Source organism: Ranitomeya variabilis, chromosome 5, assembly GCF_051348905.1.
Source record: "Ranitomeya variabilis isolate aRanVar5 chromosome 5, aRanVar5.hap1, whole genome shotgun sequence".
In the NCBI taxonomy this organism is placed as follows: domain Eukaryota; kingdom Metazoa; phylum Chordata; class Amphibia; order Anura; family Dendrobatidae; genus Ranitomeya; species Ranitomeya variabilis.
This window is the reverse complement of record NC_135236.1, coordinates 1,493,204-1,513,830: the sequence shown is the minus strand read 5'-3', so window position 1 is coordinate 1,513,830 and position 20,627 is coordinate 1,493,204. Positions and strand designations below refer to the sequence as shown.

The 20,627-nt window shown below is 46.8% G+C and overlaps 1 protein-coding gene across 1 annotated transcript in view; it reads left to right on the top strand.

Annotated features, from left to right (window-relative positions):
• ACAP1 (ArfGAP with coiled-coil, ankyrin repeat and PH domains 1) overlaps positions 1-20,627 on the top strand; it is a 406,972-nt gene that overhangs the window by 306,660 nt on the left and 79,685 nt on the right. The window contains exon 12 of the mRNA XM_077261424.1: positions 8,851-8,899. Coding sequence (XP_077117539.1) covers positions 8,851-8,899 — 49 coding nt within the window. The remainder of the gene's footprint in view (positions 1-8,850; positions 8,900-20,627) is intronic.

Below are 20,627 nucleotides of genomic sequence, written 5' to 3'. Positions count from 1 at the left end.
AGGTTAATATATATTAGATGTGTCTAATTCAGGTTCCTCTACTCCCAGGCTTCTCTATTCCAGGCTCATATATTTTAGGGGTCTCTAGTTCAGGTTCCTCTACTCCCAGGCTTCTGTATTCCAGGTTAATATATATTAGATGTCTCTAGTTCAGGTTCCTCTACTCCCAGGCTTCTCTATTCCAGGTTAATATATATTAGATGTCTCTAGTTCAGGTTCCTCTACTCCCAGGCTTCTGTATTCTAGGTTAATATATTTTAGGGGTCTCTAGTTCAGGTCCCTCTACTCCCAGGCTTCTCTATTCCAGGTTAATATATATTAGATGTCTCTAGTTCAGGTTCCTCTACTCCCAGGCTTCTCTATTCCAGGTTAATATATATTAGATATCTCTAATTCAGGTTCCTCTACTCCCAGGCTTCTGTATTCCAGGTTAATATATTTTATATGTCTCTAGTTCAGGTTCCTCTACTCCCATGCTTCTCTATTCCAGGTTAATATATATTAGATGTCTCTAGTTCAGGTTCCTCTACTCCCAGGCCTCTGTATTCCAGGTTAATATATATTAGATGTCTCTAGTTCAGGTTCCTCTACTCCCAGGCTTCTCTATTCCAGGTTAATATATTTTATATGTCTCTAGTTCAGGTTCCTCTACTCCCAGGCTTCTCTATTCTAGGTTAATATATATTAGATGTCTCTAGTTCAGGTTCCTCTACTCCCAGGCTTCTCTATTCCAGGTTAATATATTTTATATGTCTCTAGTTCAGGTTCCTCTACTCCCAGGCTTCTGTATTCCAGGTTAATATATATTAGATGTCTCTAGTTCAGGTTCCTCTACTCCCAGGCTTCTCTATTCCAGGTTAATATATATTAGATGTCTCTAGTTCAGGTTCCTCTACTCCCAGGCTTCTCTATTCCAGGTTAATATATATTAGATGTCTCTAGTTCAGGTTCCTCTACTCCCAGGCTTCTGTATTCCAGGTTATTATATATTACATGTCTCTAGTTCAGGTTCCTCTACTCCCAGGCTTCTGTATTCCAGGTTAATATATATTAGATGTGTCTAATTCAGGTTCCTCTACTCCCAGGCTTCTGTATTCTAGGTTAATATATATTAGATGTCTCTAGTTCAGGTTCCTCTACTCCCAGGCTTCTGTATTCCAGGTTAATATATATTAGATGTGTCTAATTCAGGTTCCTCTACTCCCAGGCTTCTGTATTCTAGGTTAATATATTTTAGGGGTCTCTAGTTCAGGTTCCTCTACTCCCAGGCTTCTGTATTCCAGGTTATTATATATTAGATGTCTCTAGTTCAGGTTCCTCTACTCCCAGGCTTCTGTATTCCAGGTTAATATATATTAGATGTCTCTAATTCAGGTTCCTCTACTCCCAGGCTTCTGTATTCTAGGTTAATATATATTAGATGTCTCTAGTTCAGGTTCCTCTACTCCCAGGCTTCTCTATTCCAGGTTAATATATTTTATATGTCTCTAGTTCAGGTTCCTCTACTCCCAGGCTTCTGTATTCCAGGTTAATATATATTAGATGTCTCTAGTTCAGGTTCCTCTACTCCCAGGCTTCTGTATTCCAGGTTAATATATATTAGATGTGTCTAATTCAGGTTCCTCTACTCCCAGGCTTCTGTATTCCAGGTTAATATATATTAGATGTCTCTAATTCAGGTTCCTCTACTCCCAGGCTTCTGTATTCTAGGTTAATATATATTAGATGTCTCTAATTCAGGTTCCTCTACTCCCAGGCTTCTGTATTCCAGGTTAATATATATTAGATGTCTCTAGTTCAGGTTCCTCTACTCCCAGGCTTCTCTATTCCAGGTTAATATATATTAGATGTCTCTAGTTCAGGTTCCTCTACTCCCAGGCTTCTCTATTCCAGGTTAATATATATTAGATGTCTCTAGTTCAGGTTCCTCTACTCCCAGGCTTCTGTATTCCAGGTTAATATTTTTCATGGGTCTCTAGTTCAGGTTCCTCTACTCCCAGGCTTCTCTATTCCAGGTTAATATATATTAGATGTCTCTAATTCAGGTTCCTCTACTCCCAGGCTTCTGTATTCCAGGTTAATATATATTAGATGTCTCTAGTTCAGGTTCCTCTACTCCCAGGCCTCTGTATTCCAGGTTAATATATATTAGATGTCTCTAGTTCAGGTTCCTCTACTCCCAGGCTTCTCTATTCCAGGTTAATATATATTAGATGTCTCTAGTTCAGGTTCCTCTACTCCCAGGCCTCTGTATTCCAGGTTAATATATATTAGATGTCTCTAGTTCAGGTTCCTCTACTCCCAGGCTTCTCTATTCCAGGTTAATATATATTAGATGTCTCTAGTTCAGGTTCCTCTACTCCCAGGCTTCTGTATTCCAGGTTAATATATATTAGATGTCTCTAATTCAGGTTCCTCTACTCCCAGGCTTCTGTATTCCAGGTTAATATATATTAGATGTCTCTAGTTCAGGTTCCTCTACTCCCAGGCCTCTGTATTCTAGGTTAATATATATTAGATGTCTCTAGTTCAGGTTCCTCTACTCCCAGGCTTCTCTATTCCAGGTTAATATATATTAGATGTCTCTAGTTCAGGTTCCTCTACTCCCAGGCTTCTCTATTCCAGGTTAATATATATTAGATGTCTCTAGTTCAGGTTCCTCTACTCTCAGGCTTCTGTATTCCAGGTTAATATATATTAGATGTCTCTAGTTCAGGTTCCTCTACTCCCAGGCTTCTCTATTCCAGGTTAATATATTTTATATGTCTCTAGTTCAGGTTCCTCTACTCCCAGGCTTCTCTATTCCAGGTTAATATATATTAGATGTCTCTAGTTCAGGTTACTCTACTCCCAGGCTTCTGTATTCCAGGTTAATATATATTAGATGTCTCTAGTTCAGGTTCCTCTACTCCCAGGCTTCTCTATTCCAGGTTAATATATATTAGATGTCTCTAATTCAGGTTCCTCTACTCCCAGGCCTCTGTATTCCAGGTTAATATATATTAGATGTCTCTAGTTCAGGTTCCTCTACTCCCAGGCTTCTCTATTCCAGGTTAATATATTTTATATGTCTCTAGTTCAGGTTCCTCTACTCCCAGGCTTCTCTATTCCAGGTTAATATATATTAGATGTCTCTAGTTTAGGTTACTCTACTCCCAGGCTTCTGTATTCCAGGTTAATATATATTAGATGTCTCTAATTCAGGTTCCTCTACTCCCAGGCTTCTGTATTCCAGGTTAATATATATTAGATGTCTCTGGTTCAGGTTCCTCTACTCCCAGGCTTCTGTATTCTAGGTTAATATATATTAGATGTCTCTAGTTCAGGTTACTCTACTCCCAGGCCTCTGTATTCTAGGTTAATATATATTAGATGTCTCTAGTTCAGGTTCCTCTACTCCCAGGCTTCTGTATTCCAGGTTAATATATATTAGATGTCTCTAGTTCAGGTTCCTCTACTCCCAGGCTTCTCTATTCCAGGTTAATATATATTAGATGTCTCTAATTCAGGTTCCTCTACTCCCAGGCTTCTCTATTCTAGGTTAATATATATTAGATGTCTCTAGTTCAGGTTCCTCTACTCCCAGGCTTCTCTATTCCAGGTTAATATATATTAGATGTCTCTAGTTCAGGTTCCTCTACTCCCAGGCTTCTGTATTCCAGGTTAATATATATTAGATGTCTCTAGTTCAGGTTCCTCTACTCCCAGGCTTCTGTATTCCAGGTTAATATATATTAGATGTCTCTAGTTCAGGTTCCTCTACTCCCAGGCTTCTCTATTCCAGGTTAATATATATTAGATGTCTCTAGTTCAGGTTCCTCTACTCCCAGGCTTCTCTATTCCAGGTTAATATATATTAGATGTCTCTAGTTCAGGTTCCTCTACTCCCAGGCTTCTGTATTCCAGGTTAATATATATTAGATGTCTCTAGTTCAGGTTCCTCTACTCCCAGGCTTCTCTATTCCAGGTTAATATATATTAGATGTCTCTAGTTCAGGTTCCTCTACTCCCAGGCTTCTCTATTCCAGGTTAATATATATTAGATGTCTCTAGTTCAGGTTCCTCTACTCCCAGGCTTCTGTATTCCAGGTTAATATATTTTAGATGTCTCTAGTTCAGGTTCCTCTACTCCCAGGCTTCTGTATTCCAGGTTAATATATATTAGATGTCTCTAGTTCAGGTTCCTCTACTCCCAGGCTTCTCTATTCCAGGTTAATATATATTAGATGTCTCTAGTTCAGGTTCCTCTACTCCCAGGCTTCTGTATTCCAGGTTAATATATATTAGATGTGTCTAGTTCAGGTTACTCTACTCCCAGGCTTCTGTATTCCAGGTTAATATATATTAGATGTCTCTAGTTCAGGTTCCTCTACTCCCAGGCTTCTGTATTCCAGGTTAATATATATTAGATGTCTCTAGTTCAGGTTCCTCTACTCCCAGGCTTCTCTATTCCAGGTTAATATATATTAGATGTCTCTAGTTCAGGTTCCTCTACTCCCAGGCTTCTCTATTCCAGGTTAATATATATTAGATGTCTCTAATTCAGGTTACTCTACTCCCAGGCTTCTTTATTCCAGGTTAATATATATTAGATGTCTCTAGTTCAGGTTCCTCTACTCCCAGGCTTCTCTATTCCAGGTTAATATATATTAGATGTCTCTAGTTCAGGTTCCTCTACTCCCAGGCTTCTGTATTCCAGGTTAATATATATTAGATGTGTCTAGTTCAGGTTACTCTACTCCCAGGCTTCTCTATTCCAGGTTAATATATATTAGATGTGTCTAGTTCAGGTTACTCTACTCCCAGGCTTCTCTATTCCAGGTTAATATATATTAGATGTCTCTAGTTCAGGTTCCTCTACTCCCAGGCTTCTGTATTCCAGGTTAATATATATTAGATGTCTCTAGTTCAGGTTCCTCTACTCCCAGGCTTCTCTATTCCAGGTTAATATATATTAGATGTCTCTAGTTCAGGTTCCTCTACTCCCAGGCTTCTGTATTCCAGGTTAATATATATTAGATGTCTCTAGTTCAGGTTCCTCTACTCCCAGGCCTCTGTATTCCAGGTTAATATATATTAGATGTCTCTAGTTCAGGTTCCTCTACTCCCAGGCTTCTGTATTCCAGGTTAATATATATTAGATGTCTCTAGTTCAGGTTCCTCTACTCCCAGGCTTCTCTATTCCAGGTTAATATATATTAGATGTCTCTAGTTCAGGTTACTCTACTCCCAGGCTTCTCTATTCCAGGTTAATATATATTAGATGTGTCTAGTTCAGGTTACTCTACTCCCAGGCTTCTGTATTCTAGGTTAATATATATTAGATGTCTCTAGTTCAGGTTACTCTACTCCCAGGCTTCTGTATTCCAGGTTAATATATATTAGATGTCTCTGGTTCAGGTTCCTCTACTCCCAGGCTTCTGTATTCTAGGTTAATATATATTAGATATCTCTAGTTCAGGTTCCTCTACTCCCAGTCTTCTGTATTCCAGGTTAATATATATTAGATGTCTCTAGTTCAGGTTCCTCTACTCCCAGGCTTCTCTATTCCAGGTTAATATATATTAGATGTCTCTAGTTCAGGTTACTCTACTCCCAGGCCTCTGTATTCCAGGTTAATATATATTAGATGTCTGTAGTTCAGGTTACTCTACTCCCAGGCCTCTGTATTCCAGGTTAATATTTTTCATGGGTCTCTAGTTCAGGTTCCTCTACTCCCAGGCTTCTGTATTCCAGGTTAATATATATTAGATGTCTGTAGTTCAGGTTACTCTACTCTCAGGCTTCTGTATTCCAGGTTAATATATATTAGATGTCTGTAGTTCAGGTTACTCTACTCCCAGGCTTCTCTATTCCAGGTTAATATATATTAGATGTCTCTAGTTCAGGTTCCTCTACTCCCAGGCTTCTCTATTCCAGGTTAATATATATTAGATGTCTCTAGTTCAGGTTCCTCTACTCCCAGGCTTCTGTATTCCAGGTTAATATATATTAGATGTCTCTAGTTCAGGTCCCTCTACTCCCAGGCTTCTCTATTCCAGGTTAATATATATTAGATGTCTCTAGTTCAGGTTCCTCTACTCCCAGGCTTCTGTATTCCAGGTTAATATATATTAGATGTCTCTAATTCAGGTCCCTCTACTCCCAGGCTTCTGTATTCCAGGTTAATATATATTAGATGTCTCTAGTTCAGGTTCCTCTACTCCCAGGCTTCTGTATTCCAGGTTATTATATATTAGATGTCTCTGGTTCAGGTTCCTCTACTCCCAGGCTTCTCTATTCCAGGTTAATATATTTTAGGGGTCTCTAGTTCAGGTTCCTCTACTCCCAGGCTTCTCTATTCTAGGTTAATATATATTAGATGTCTCTAGTTCAGGTTCCTCTACTCCCAGGCTTCTGTATTCCAGGTTAATATATATTAGATGTCTCTAGTTCAGGTTCCTCTACTCCCAGGCTTCTGTATTCCAGGTTAATATATATTAGATGTCTCTAGTTCAGGTTCCTCTACTCCCAGGCTTCTGTATTCCAGGTAAATATATATTAGATGTCTCTAGTTCAGGTTCCTCTACTCCCAGGCTTCTCTATTCCAGGTAAATATATATTAGATGTCTCTAGTTCAGGTTCCTCTACTCCCAGGCTTCTCTATTCCAGGTTAATATATATTAGATGTCTCTGGTTCAGGTTCCTCTACTCCCAGGCTTCTGTATTCCAGGTTAATATATATTAGATATCTCTAGTTCAGGTTCCTCTACTCCCAGGCTTCTGTATTCCAGGTTAATATATATTAGATGTCTCTAGTTCAGGTTCCTCTACTCCCAGGCTTCTCTATTCCAGGTTAATATATATTAGATGTCTCTAGTTCACGTTACTCTACTCCCAGGCCTCTGTATTCCAGGTTAATATTTTTCATGGGTGTCTAGTTCAGGTTCCTCTACTCCCAGGCTTCTCTATTCCAGGTTAATATATATTAGATGTCTCTAGTTCAGGTTCCTCTACTCCCAGGCTTCTCTATTCCAGGTAAATATATATTAGATGTCTCTAGTTCAGGTTCCTCTACTCCCAGGCTTCTCTATTCTAGGTTAATATATATTAGATGTCTCTAGTTCAGGTTCCTCTACTCCCAGGCTTCTGTATTCCAGGTTAATATATATTAGATGTCTCTAGTTCAGGTTCCTCTACTCCCAGGCTTCTGTATTCCAGGTAAATATATATTAGATGTCTCTAGTTCAGGTTCCTCTACTCCCAGGCTTCTCTATTCCAGGTAAATATATATTAGATGTCTCTAGTTCAGGTTCCTCTACTCCCAGGCTTCTGTATTCCAGGTTATTATATATTAGATGTCTCTAGTTCAGGTTCCTCTACTCCCAGGCTTCTGTATTCCAGGTTAATATATATTAGATATCTCTAGTTCAGGTTCCTCTACTCCCAGGCTTCTGTATTCCAGGTTAATATATATTAGATGTCTCTAGTTCAGGTTCCTCTACTCCCAGGCTTCTCTATTCCAGGTTAATATATATTAGATGTCTCTAGTTCAGGTTACTCTACTCCCAGGCCTCTGTATTCCAGGTTAATATTTTTCATGGGTGTCTAGTTCAGGTTCCTCTACTCCCAGGCTTCTCTATTCCAGGTTAATATATATTAGATGTCTCTAGTTCAGGTTCCTCTACTCCCAGGCTTCTCTATTCCAGGTAAATATATATTAGATGTCTCTAGTTCAGGTTCCTCTACTCCCAGGCTTCTCTATTCTAGGTTAATATATATTAGATGTCTCTAGTTCAGGTTCCTCTACTCCCAGGCCTCTGTATTCCAGGTTAATATATATTAGATGTCTCTGGTTCAGGTTCCTCTACTCCCAGGCTTCTCTATTCCAGGTTAATATATATTAGATGTCTCTAGTTCAGGTTCCTCTACTCCCAGGCCTCTGTATTCCAGGTTAATATATATTAGATGTCTCTAGTTCAGGTTCCTCTACTTCCAGGCTTCTCTATTCCAGGTTAATATATATTAGATGTCTGTAGTTCAGGTTCTTCTACTCCCAGGCTTCTCTATTCCAGGTTAATATATATTAGATGTCTGTAGTTCAGGTTCCTCTACTCCCAGGCTTCTGTATTCCAGGTTAATATATATTAGATGTCTCTAGTTCAGGTTCCTCTACTCCCAGGCTTCTGTATTCTAGGTTAATATATATTAGATGTCTCTAGTTCAGGTTCCTCTACTCCCAGGCTTCTGTATTCCAGGTTAATATATATTAGATGTCTCTAGTTCAGGTTCCTCTACTCCCAGGCTTCTCTATTCTAGGTTAATATATATTAGATGTCTCTAGTTCAGGTTCCTCTACTCCCAGGCTTCTGTATTCCAGGTTAATATATATTAGATGTCTCTAGTTCAGGTTCCTCTACTCCCAGGCTTCTCTATTCCAGGTTAATATATATTAGATGTCTCTAGTTCAGGTTCCTCTACTCCCAGGCTTCTGTATTCCAGGTTAATATATTTTAGGGGTCTCTGGTTCAGGTTCCTCTACTCCCAGGCCTCTGTATTCCAGGTTAATATATTTTAGGGGTCTCTAGTTCAGGTTCCTCTACTCCCAGGCTTCTCTATTCCAGGTTAATATATATTAGATGTCTCTGGTTCAGGTTCCTCTACTCCCAGGCTTCTGTATTCCAGGTTAATATATATTAGATGTCTCTAGTTCAGGTTCCTCTACTCCCAGGCTTCTGTATTCTAGGTTAATATAAGATGTCTCTAGTTCAGGTTACTCTACTTCCAGGCTTCTCTATTCCTGGTTAATATATTTTATATGTCTCTAGTTCACTCACTGAGATAAGTAATTATAAATATTTTACTTTGCAGTCGCTGGTTCTCTATTCAGAATAACCAACTGGTTTATCAGAAGAAGGTGGTGAGTACAGATGAAGTTTTCCAATGTCATTAGTAATGCAGACTGTCAGGGACCAAATATTTGTCAGGACTTTCTTATTCCCACAAATTCCTGATATCACAGGCCGGGAAGGTCACGAGTACCACTCGCTGTGATCTTTGGAGCGAACAGCTCTCTGCTGCCTCCTATCGTCCGGACAATTACACGATTGTCCGACGATCAACGGAGAAGGCCGCAGTCTGTTCGCACCACTAGGCCGTCTATCAGAAAATTATTGTTGAGCTTACGGCATATACACCTCCAGATACCAACACATGGAATATGTGTACACACCCCGGTAAGTTCACAGCTAACTCTTAGATAGCCCCAGACTATCCGCTGTCACCACTGATCTGTTTTGGTCGAATGGACACCGTTAAATAGTAGCTTATGGCTTTGAGGCGTAGTTTACAGAAAAGAAGGAACAGAACTATTACATTGTATATTAAAAAAGATTTTACAAGGGGGACAAAACAATACCGCATAAACAGTGACAGAAAATAAAAGGGATTAACAGAAGAACTTACTACATCGATATGTGTATGTTTGCCTGTTATCCCAGTACCGACAATATACGTCTCATCAATATCGGATGGATAGAAATTCCGATCTTCCATATTTTCTCCTGGAGACACAATGTCTGCTCTCTTGTACTGTTGCAGTGGCTATTTGTAAAGGGTGCGAGATCTTCTTTAATCCACTTACATCCTAATTACCTTCTCCTGTCTCCCGCTTTCTGTGGACATAAAGAGAATTCTGGACATAAAGGGGGAATCCTCGCATATTAATTAATCTTCTTCACATAGCTGTGTCACTGCCATTTTCCATAAAGACAGGTGTGATTGCTATCTCCCAGCTCTCCAAGACAAATGGTACATGAAAGACACAGAAGAAAGGGTGGTGGGATAGGAGGGACCTCAAGGATTTTTATTATTTTCTATGACACAGACACCTTTCATACACAGCCCCTGTTCTCTGCTCTCATGGAACATTGCGGATCGTTAGATCGTGTCAGGATCTTTGGACGTGCTACTAGTGAAATGCCGCAAAAACCTTTCAATTTCAATATTCCTCAGTCAGGCGATGTCATGAGAACAAGCAGCTCCATTGGAAGCCATTCCTGAACTTTTAATTCATTCTCACTTAGAAGAACTGTAGATAAGCTCATATTCCTACTACGTCATAGTGGTGGCAGAAGGAGGGGCTGACAACCTTCCACATATGATGTACATGCTGGTGATGTAGTACGAGGCATGTGGTCCATGTCTGATCACATGGCATTACAACAGTGGTGTCATCACCAGGGAGCGAGGCTGACCACCTCTCACACACCAGATGCATGCTACGTATAGGCAGTGCATGTGGTCCATGTCTGAGCACATGGCATTACAACAGTGGTGTCATCACCAGGGAGCGAGGCTGACCACCTCTCACACACCAGATGCATGCTACGTATAGGCAGTGCATGTGGTCCATGTCTGAGCACATGGCATTACAACAGTGGTGTCCTCACCGGGGAGCGAGGCTGACCACCTCTCACACACCAGATGCATGCTACGTATAGGCAGTGCATGTGGTCCATGTCTGAGCACATGGCATTACAACAGTGGTGTCATCACCGGGGAGCGAGGCTGACCACCTCTCACACACCAGATGCATGCTACGTATAGGCAGTGCATGTGGTCCATGTCTGAGCACATGGCATTACAACAGTGGTGTCATCACCAGGGAGCGAGGCTGACCACCTCTCACACACCAGATGCATGCTACGTATAGGCAGTGCATGTGGTCCATGTCTGATCACATGGCATTACAACAGTGGTGTCATCACCGGGGAGCGAGGCTGACCACCTCTCACACACCAGATGCATGCTACGTATAGGCAGTGCATGTGGTCCATGTCTGATCACATGGCATTACAACAGTGGTGTCCTCACCAGGGAGCGAGGCTGACCACCTCTCACACACCAGATGCATGCTACGTATAGGCAGTGCATGTGGTCCATGTCTGAGCACATGGCATTACAACAGTGGTGTCCTCACCGGGGAGCGAGGCTGACCACCTCTCACACACCAGATGCATGCTACGTATAGGCAGTGCATGTGGTCCATGTCTGATCACATGGCATTACAACAGTGGTGTCCTCACCAGGGAGCGAGGCTGACCACCTCTCACACACCAGATGCATGCTACGTATAGGCAGTGCATGTGGTCCATGTCTGAGCACATGGCATTACAACAGTGGTGTCCTCACCGGGGAGCGAGGCTGACCACCTCTCACACACCAGATGCATGCTACGTATAGGCAGTGCATGTGGTCCATGTCTGAGCACATGGCATTACAACAGTGGTGTCATCACCAGGGAGCGAGGCTGACCACCTCTCACACACCAGATGCATGCTACGTATAGGCAGTGCATGTGGTCCATGTCTGAGCACATGGCATTACAACAGTGGTGTCATCACCGGGGACCGAGGCTAACCACCTCTCACACACCAGATGCATGCTACGTATAGGCAGTGCATGTGGTCCATGTCTGATCACATGGCATTACAACAGTGGTGTCCTCACCGGGGAGCGAGGCTGACCACCTCTCACACACCAGATGCATGCTACGTATAGGCAGTGCATGTGGTCCATGTCTGAGCACATGGCATTACAACAGTGGTGTCCTCACCAGGGAGCGAGGCTGACCACCTCTCACACACCAGATGCATGCTACGTATAGGCAGTGCATGTGGTCCATGTCTGATCACATGTCATTACAACAGTGGTGTCATCACCAGGGAGCGAGGCTGACCACCTCTCACACACCAGATGCATGCTACGTATAGGCAGTGCATGTGGTCCATGTCTGAGCACATGGCATTACAACAGTGGTGTCATCACCAGGGAGCGAGGCTGACCACCTCTCACACACCAGATGCATGCTACGTATAGGCAGTGCATGTGGTCCATGTCTGATCACATGGCATTACAACAGTGGTGTCCTCACCAGGGAGCGAGGCTGACCACCTCTCACACACCAGATGCATGCTACGTATAGGCAGTGCATGTGGTCCATGTCTGATCACATGGCATTACAACAGTGGTGTCCTCACCGGGGAGCGAGGCTGACCACCTCTCACACACCAGATGCATGCTACGTATAGGCAGTGCATGTGGTCCATGTCTGATCACATGGCATTACAACAGTGGTGTCCTCACCGGGGAGCGAGGCTGACCACCTCTCACACACCAGATGCATGCTACGTATAGGCAGTGCATGTGGTCCATGTCTGATCACATGGCATTACAACAGTGGTGTCATCACCAGGGAGCGAGGCTGACCACCTCTCACACACCAGATGCATGCTACGTATAGGCAGTGCATGTGGTCCATGTCTGATCACATGGCATTACAACAGTGGTGTCCTCACCAGGGAGCGAGGCTGACCACCTCTCACACACCAGATGCATGCTACGTATAGGCAGTGCATGTGGTCCATGTCTGATCACATGGCATTACAACAGTGGTGTCATCACCGGGGAGCGAGGCTGACCACCTCTCACACACCAGATGCATGCTACGTATAGGCAGTGCATGTGGTCCATGTCTGATCACATGGCATTACAACAGTGGTGTCATCACCGGGGAGCGAGGCTGACCACCTCTCACACACCAGATGCATGCTACGTATAGGCAGTGCATGTGGTCCATGTCTGAGCACATGGCATTACAACAGTGGTGTCATCACCAGGGAGCGAGGCTGACCACCTCTCACACACCAGATGCATGCTACGTATAGGCAGTGCATGTGGTCCATGTCTGATCACATGGCATTACAACAGTGGTGTCATCACCGGGGAGCGAGGCTGACCACCTCTCACACACCAGATGCATGCTACGTATAGGCAGTGCATGTGGTCCATGTCTGAGCACATGGCATTACAACAGTGGTGTCATCACCAGGGAGCGAGGCTGACCACCTCTCACACACCAGATGCATGCTACGTATAGGCAGTGCATGTGGTCCATGTCTGATCACATGGCATTACAACAGTGGTGTCCTCACCAGGGAGCGAGGCTGACCACCTCTCACACACCAGATGCATGCTACGTATAGGCAGTGCATGTGGTCCATGTCTGATCACATGGCATTACAACAGTGGTGTCCTCACCGGGGAGCGAGGCTGACCACCTCTCACACACCAGATGCATGCTACGTATAGGCAGTGCATGTGGTCCATGTCTGAGCACATGGCATTACAACAGTGGTGTCCTCACCGGGGAGCGAGGCTGACCACCTCTCACACACCAGATGCATGCTACGTATAGGCAGTGCATGTGGTCCATGTCTGATCACATGGCATTACAACAGTGGTGTCCTCACCGGGGAGCGAGGCTGACCACCTCTCACACACCAGATGCATGCTACGTATAGGCAGTGCATGTGGTCCATGTCTGAGCACATGGCATTACAACAGTGGTGTCATCACCAGGGAGCGAGGCTGACCACCTCTCACACACCAGATGCATGCTACGTATAGGCAGTGCATGTGGTCCATGTCTGATCACATGGCATTACAACAGTGGTGTCCTCACCAGGGAGCGAGGCTGACCACCTCTCACACACCAGATGCATGCTACGTATAGGCAGTGCATGTGGTCCATGTCTGATCACATGGCATTACAACAGTGGTGTCATCACCAGGGAGCGAGGCTGACCACCTCTCACACACCAGATGCATGCTACGTATAGGCAGTGCATGTGGTCCATGTCTGAGCACATGGCATTACAACAGTGGTGTCCTCACCAGGGAGCGAGGCTGACCACCTCTCACACACCAGATGCATGCTACGTATAGGCAGTGCATGTGGTCCATGTCTGAGCACATGGCATTACAACAGTGGTGTCATCACCAGGGAGCGAGGCTGACCACCTCTCACACACCAGATGCATGCTACGTATAGGCAGTGCATGTGGTCCATGTCTGATCACATGGCATTACAACAGTGGTGTCCTCACCAGGGAGCGAGGCTGACCACCTCTCACACACCAGATGCATGCTACGTATAGGCAGTGCATGTGGTCCATGTCTGAGCACATGGCATTACAACAGTGGTGTCCTCACCAGGGAGCGAGGCTGACCACCTCTCACACACCAGATGCATGCTACGTATAGGCAGTGCATGTGGTCCATGTCTGATCACATGGCATTACAACAGTGGTGTCCTCACCGGGGAGCGAGGCTGACCACCTCTCACACACCAGATGCATGCTACGTATAGGCAGTGCATGTGGTCCATGTCTGATCACATGGCATTACAACAGTGGTGTCATCACCAGGGAGCGAGGCTGACCACCTCTCACACACCAGATGCATGCTACGTATAGGCAGTGCATGTGGTCCATGTCTGAGCACATGGCATTACAACAGTGGTGTCATCACCAGGGAGCGAGGCTGACCACCTCTCACACACCAGATGCATGCTACGTATAGGCAGTGCATGTGGTCCATGTCTGATCACATGGCATTACAACAGTGGTGTCCTCACCAGGGAGCGAGGCTGACCACCTCTCACACACCAGATGCATGCTACGTATAGGCAGTGCATGTGGTCCATGTCTGAGCACATGGCATTACAACAGTGGTGTCATCACCAGGGAGCAAGGCTGACCACCTCTCACACACCAGATGCATGCTACGTATAGGCAGTGCATGTGGTCCATGTCTGATCACATGGCATTACAACAGTGGTGTCCTCACCGGGGAGCGAGGCTGACCACCTCTCACACACCAGATGCATGCTACGTATAGGCAGTGCATGTGGTCCATGTCTGATCACATGGCATTACAACAGTGGTGTCCTCACCAGGGAGCGAGGCTGACCACCTCTCACACACCAGATGCATGCTACGTATAGGCAGTGCATGTGGTCCATGTCTGAGCACATGGCATTACAACAGTGGTGTCATCACCAGGGAGCGAGGCTGACCACCTCTCACACACCAGATGCATGCTACGTATAGGCAGTGCATGTGGTCCATGTCTGAGCACATGGCATTACAACAGTGGTGTCATCACCGGGGAGCGAGGCTGACCACCTCTCACACACCAGATGCATGCTACGTATAGGCAGTGCATGTGGTCCATGTCTGATCACATGGCATTACAACAGTGGAGTCCTCACCGGGGAGCGAGGCTGACCACCTCTCACACACCAGATGCATGCTACGTATAGGCAGTGCATGTGGTCCATGTCTGATCACATGGCATTACAACAGTGGTGTCATCACCAGGGAGCGAGGCTGAACACCTCTCACACACCAGATGCATGCTACGTATAGGCAGTGCATGTGGTCCATGTCTGAGCACATGGCATTACAACAGTGGTGTCATCACCAGGGAGCGAGGCTGACCACCTCTCACACACCAGATGCATGCTACGTATAGGCAGTGCATGTGGTCCATGTCTGAGCACATGGCATTACAACAGTGGTGTCCTCACCGGGGAGCGAGGCTGACCACCTCTCACACACCAGATGCATGCTACGTATAGGCAGTGCATGTGGTCCATGTCTGAGCACATGGCATTACAACAGTGGTGTCATCACCAGGGAGCGAGGCTGAACACCTCTCACACACCAGATGCATGCTACGTATAGGCAGTGCATGTGGTCCATGTCTGAGCACATGGCATTACAACAGTGGTGTCATCACCAGGGAGCGAGGCTGACCACCTCTCACACACCAGATGCATGCTACGTATAGGCAGTGCATGTGGTCCATGTCTGAGCACATGGCATTACAACAGTGGTGTCCTCACCGGGGAGCGAGGCTGACCACCTCTCACACACCAGATGCATGCTACGTATAGGCAGTGCATGTGGTCCATGTCTGATCACATGGCATTACAACAGTGGTGTCCTCACCAGGGAGCGAGGCTGACCACCTCTCACACACCAGATGTATGCTACGTATAGGCAGTGCATGTGGTCCATGTCTGATCACATGGCATTACAACAGTGGTGTCCTCACCAGGGAGCGAGGCTGACCACCTCTCACACACCAGATGCATGCTACGTATAGGCAGTGCATGTGGTCCATGTCTGATCACATGGCATTACAACAGTGGTGTCCTCACCGGGGAGCGAGGCTGACCACCTCTCACACACCAGATGCATGCTACGTATAGGCAGTGCATGTGGTCCATGTCTGATCACATGGCATTACAACAGTGGTGTCATCACCAGGGAGCGAGGCTGACCACCTCTCACACACCAGATGCATGCTACGTATAGGCAGTGCATGTGGTCCATGTCTGATCATATGGCATTACAACAGTGGTGTCCTCACCGGGGAGCGAGGCTGACCACCTCTCACACACCAGATGCATGCTACGTATAGGCAGTGCATGTGGTCCATGTCTGATCACATGGCATTACAACAGTGGTGTCATCACCGGGGAGCGAGGCTGACCACCTCTCACACACCAGATGCATGCTACGTATAGGCAGTGCATGTGGTCCATGTCTGAGCACATGGCATTACAACAGTGGTGTCATCACCGGGGAGCGAGGCTGACCACCTCTCACACACCAGATGCATGCTACGTATAGGCAGTGCATGTGGTCCATGTCATATCACATGGCATTACAACAGTGGTGTCATCACCAGGGAGCGAGGCTGACCACCTCTCACACACCAGATGCATGCTACGTATAGGCAGTGCATGTGGTCCATGTCTGAGCACATGGCATTACAACAGTGGTGTCCTCACCGGGGAGCGAGGCTGACCACCTCTCACACACCAGATGCATGCTACGTATAGGCAGTGCATGTGGTCCATGTCTGATCACATGGCATTACAACAGTGGTGTCATCACCAGGGAGCGAGGCTGACCACCTCTCACACACCAGATGCATGCTACGTATAGGCAGTGCATGTGGTCCATGTCTGAGCACATGGCATTACAACAGTGGTGTCATCACCAGGGAGCGAGGCTGACCACCTCTCACACACCAGATGCATGCTACGTATAGGCAGTGCATGTGGTCCATGTCTGATCACATGGCATTACAACAGTGGTGTCATCACCGGGGAGCGAGGCTGACCACCTCTCACACACCAGATGCATGCTACGTATAGGCAGTGCATGTGGTCCATGTCTGAGCACATGGCATTACAACAGTGGTGTCATCACCAGGGAGCGAGGCTGACCACCTCTCACACACCAGATGCATGCTACGTATAGGCAGTGCATGTGGTCCATGTCTGAGCACATGGCATTACAACAGTGGTGTCCTCACCGGGGAGCGAGGCTGACCACCTCTCACACACCAGATGCATGCTACGTATAGGCAGTGCATGTGGTCCATGTCTGAGCACATGGCATTACAACAGTGGTGTCCTCACCAGGGAGCGAGGCTGACCACCTCTCACACACCAGATGCATGCTACGTATAGGCAGTGCATGTGGTCCATGTCATATCACATGGCATTACAACAGTGGTGTCATCACCAGGGAGCGAGGCTGACCACCTCTCACACACCAGATGCATGCTACGTATAGGCAGTGCATGTGGTCCATGTCATATCACATGGCATTACAACAGTGGTGTCATCACCAGGGAGCGAGGCTGACCACCTCTCACACACCAGATGCATGCTACGTATAGGCAGTGCATGTGGTCCATGTCTGAGCACATGGCATTACAACAGTGGTGTCCTCACCGGGGAGCGAGGCTGACCACCTCTCACACACCAGATGCATGCTACGTATAGGCAGTGCATGTGGTCCATGTCTGATCACATGGCATTACAACAGTGGTGTCATCACCAGGGAGCGAGGCTGACCACCTCTCACACACCAGATGCATGCTACGTATAGGCAGTGCATGTGGTCCATGTCTGAGCACATGGCATTACAACAGTGGTGTCATCACCAGGGAGCGAGGCTGACCACCTCTCACACACCAGATGCATGCTACGTATAGGCAGTGCATGTGGTCCATGTCTGATCACATGGCATTACAACAGTGGTGTCATCACCGGGGAGCGAGGCTGACCACCTCTCACACACCAGATGCATGCTACGTATAGGCAGTGCATGTGGTCCATGTCTGATCACATGGCATTACAACAGTGGTGTCCTCACCGGGGAGCAAGGCTGACCACCTCTCACACACCAGATGCATGCTACGTATAGGCAGTGCATGTGGTCCATGTCTGAGCACATGGCATTACAACAGTGGTGTCATCACCAGGGAGCGAGGCTGAACACCTCTCACACACCAGATGCATGCTACGTATAGGCAGTGCATGTGGTCCATGTCTGAGCACATGGCATTACAACAGTGGTGTCATCACCAGGGAGCGAGGCTGACCACCTCTCACACACCAGATGCATGCTACGTATAGGCAGTGCATGTGGTCCATGTCTGAGCACATGGCATTACAACAGTGGTGTCATCACCAGGGAGCGAGGCTGACCACCTCTCACACACCAGATGCATGCTACGTATAGGCAGTGCATGTGGTCCATGTCTGATCACATGGCATTACAACAGTGGTGTCATCACCGGGGAGCGAGGCTGACCACCTCTCACACACCAGATGCATGCTACGTATAGGCAGTGCATGTGGTCCATGTCTGATCACATGGCATTACAACAGTGGTGTCCTCACCGGGGAGCGAGGCTGACCACCTCTCACACACCAGATGCATGCTACGTATAGGCAGTGCATGTGGTCCATGTCTGGTCACATGGCATTACAACAGTGGTGTCATCACCAGGGAGCGAGGCTGACCACCTCTCACACACCAGATGCATGCTACGTATAGGCAGTGCATGTGGTCCATGTCTGAGCACATGGCATTACAACAGTGGTGTCATCACCAGGGAGCGAGGCTGACCACCTCTCACACACCAGATGCATGCTACGTATAGGCAGTGCATGTGGTCCATGTCTGATCACATGGCATTACAACAGTGGTGTCATCACCAGGGAGCGAGGCTGACCACCTCTCACACACCAGATGCATGCTACGTATAGGCAGTGCATGTGGTCCATGTCTGAGCACATGGCATTACAACAGTGGTGTCATCACCAGGGAGCGAGGCTGAACACCTCTCACACACCAGATGCATGCTACGTATAGGCAGTGCATGTGGTCCATGTCTGAGCACATGGCATTACAACAGTGGTGTCATCACCAGGGAGCGAGGCTGACCACCTCTCACACACCAGATGCATGCTACGTATAGGCAGTGCATGTGGTCCATGTCTGAGCACATGGCATTACAACAGTGGTGTCCTCACCGGGGAGCGAGGCTGACCACCTCTCACACACCAGATGCATGCTACGTATAGGCAGTGCATGTGGTCCATGTCTGAGCACATGGCATTACAACAGTGGTGTCCTCACCGGGGAGCGAGGCTGACCACCTCTCACACACCAGATGCATGCTACGTATAGGCAGTGCATGTGGTCCATGTCTCAGCACATGGCATTACAACAGTGGTGTCATCACCAGGGAGCGAGGCTGACCACCTCTCACACACCAGATGCATGCTACGTATAGGCAGTGCATGTGGTCCATGTCTGAGCACATGGCATTACAACAGTGGTGTCATCACCAGGGAGCGAGGCTGAACACCTCTCACACACCAGATGCATGCTACGTATAGGCAGTGCATGTGGTCCATGTCTGAGCACATGGCATTACAACAGTGGTGTCATCACCAGGGAGCGAGGCTGACCACCTCTCACACACCAGATGCATGCTACGTATAGGCAGTGCATGTGGTCCATGTCTGAGCACATGGCATTACAACAGTGGTGTCATCACCAGGGAGCGAGGCTGAACACCTCTCACACACCAGATGCATGCTACGTATAGGCAGTGCATGTGGTCCATGTCTGAGCACATGGCATTACAACAGTGGTGTCATCACCGGGGAGCGAGGCTGACCACCTCTCACACACCAGATGCATGCTACGTATAGGCAGTGCATGTGGTCCATGTCTGATCACATGGCATTACAACAGTGGTGTCATCACCAGGAAGCGAGGCTGACCACCTCTCACACACCAGATGCATGCTACGTATAGGCAGTGCATGTGGTCCATGTCTGATCACATGGCATTACAACAGTGGTGTCCTCACCAGGGAGCGAGGCTGACCACCTCTCACACACCAGATGCATGCTACGTATAGGCAGTGCATGTGGTCCATGTCTGAGCACATGGCATTACAACAGTGGTGTCATCACCAGGGAGCGAGGCTGACCACCTCTCACACACCAGATGCATGCTACGTATAGGCAGTGCATGTGGTCCATGTCTGAGCACATGGCATTACAACAGTGGTGTCCTCACCGGGGAGCGAGGCTGACCACCTCTCACACACCAGATGCATGCTACGTATAGGCAGTGCATGTGGTCCATGTCTGAGCACATGGCATTACAACAGTGGTGTCATCACCGGGGAGCGAGGCTGACCACCTCTCACACACCAGATGCATGCTACGTATAGGCAGTGCATGTGGTCCATGTCTGATCACATGGCATTACAACAGTGGTGTCATCACCAGGGAGCGAGGCTGACCACCTCTCACACACCAGATGCATGCTACGTATAGGCAGTGCATGTGGTCCATGTCTGAGCACATGGCATTACAACAGTGGTGTCATCACCAGGGAGCGAGGCTGACCACC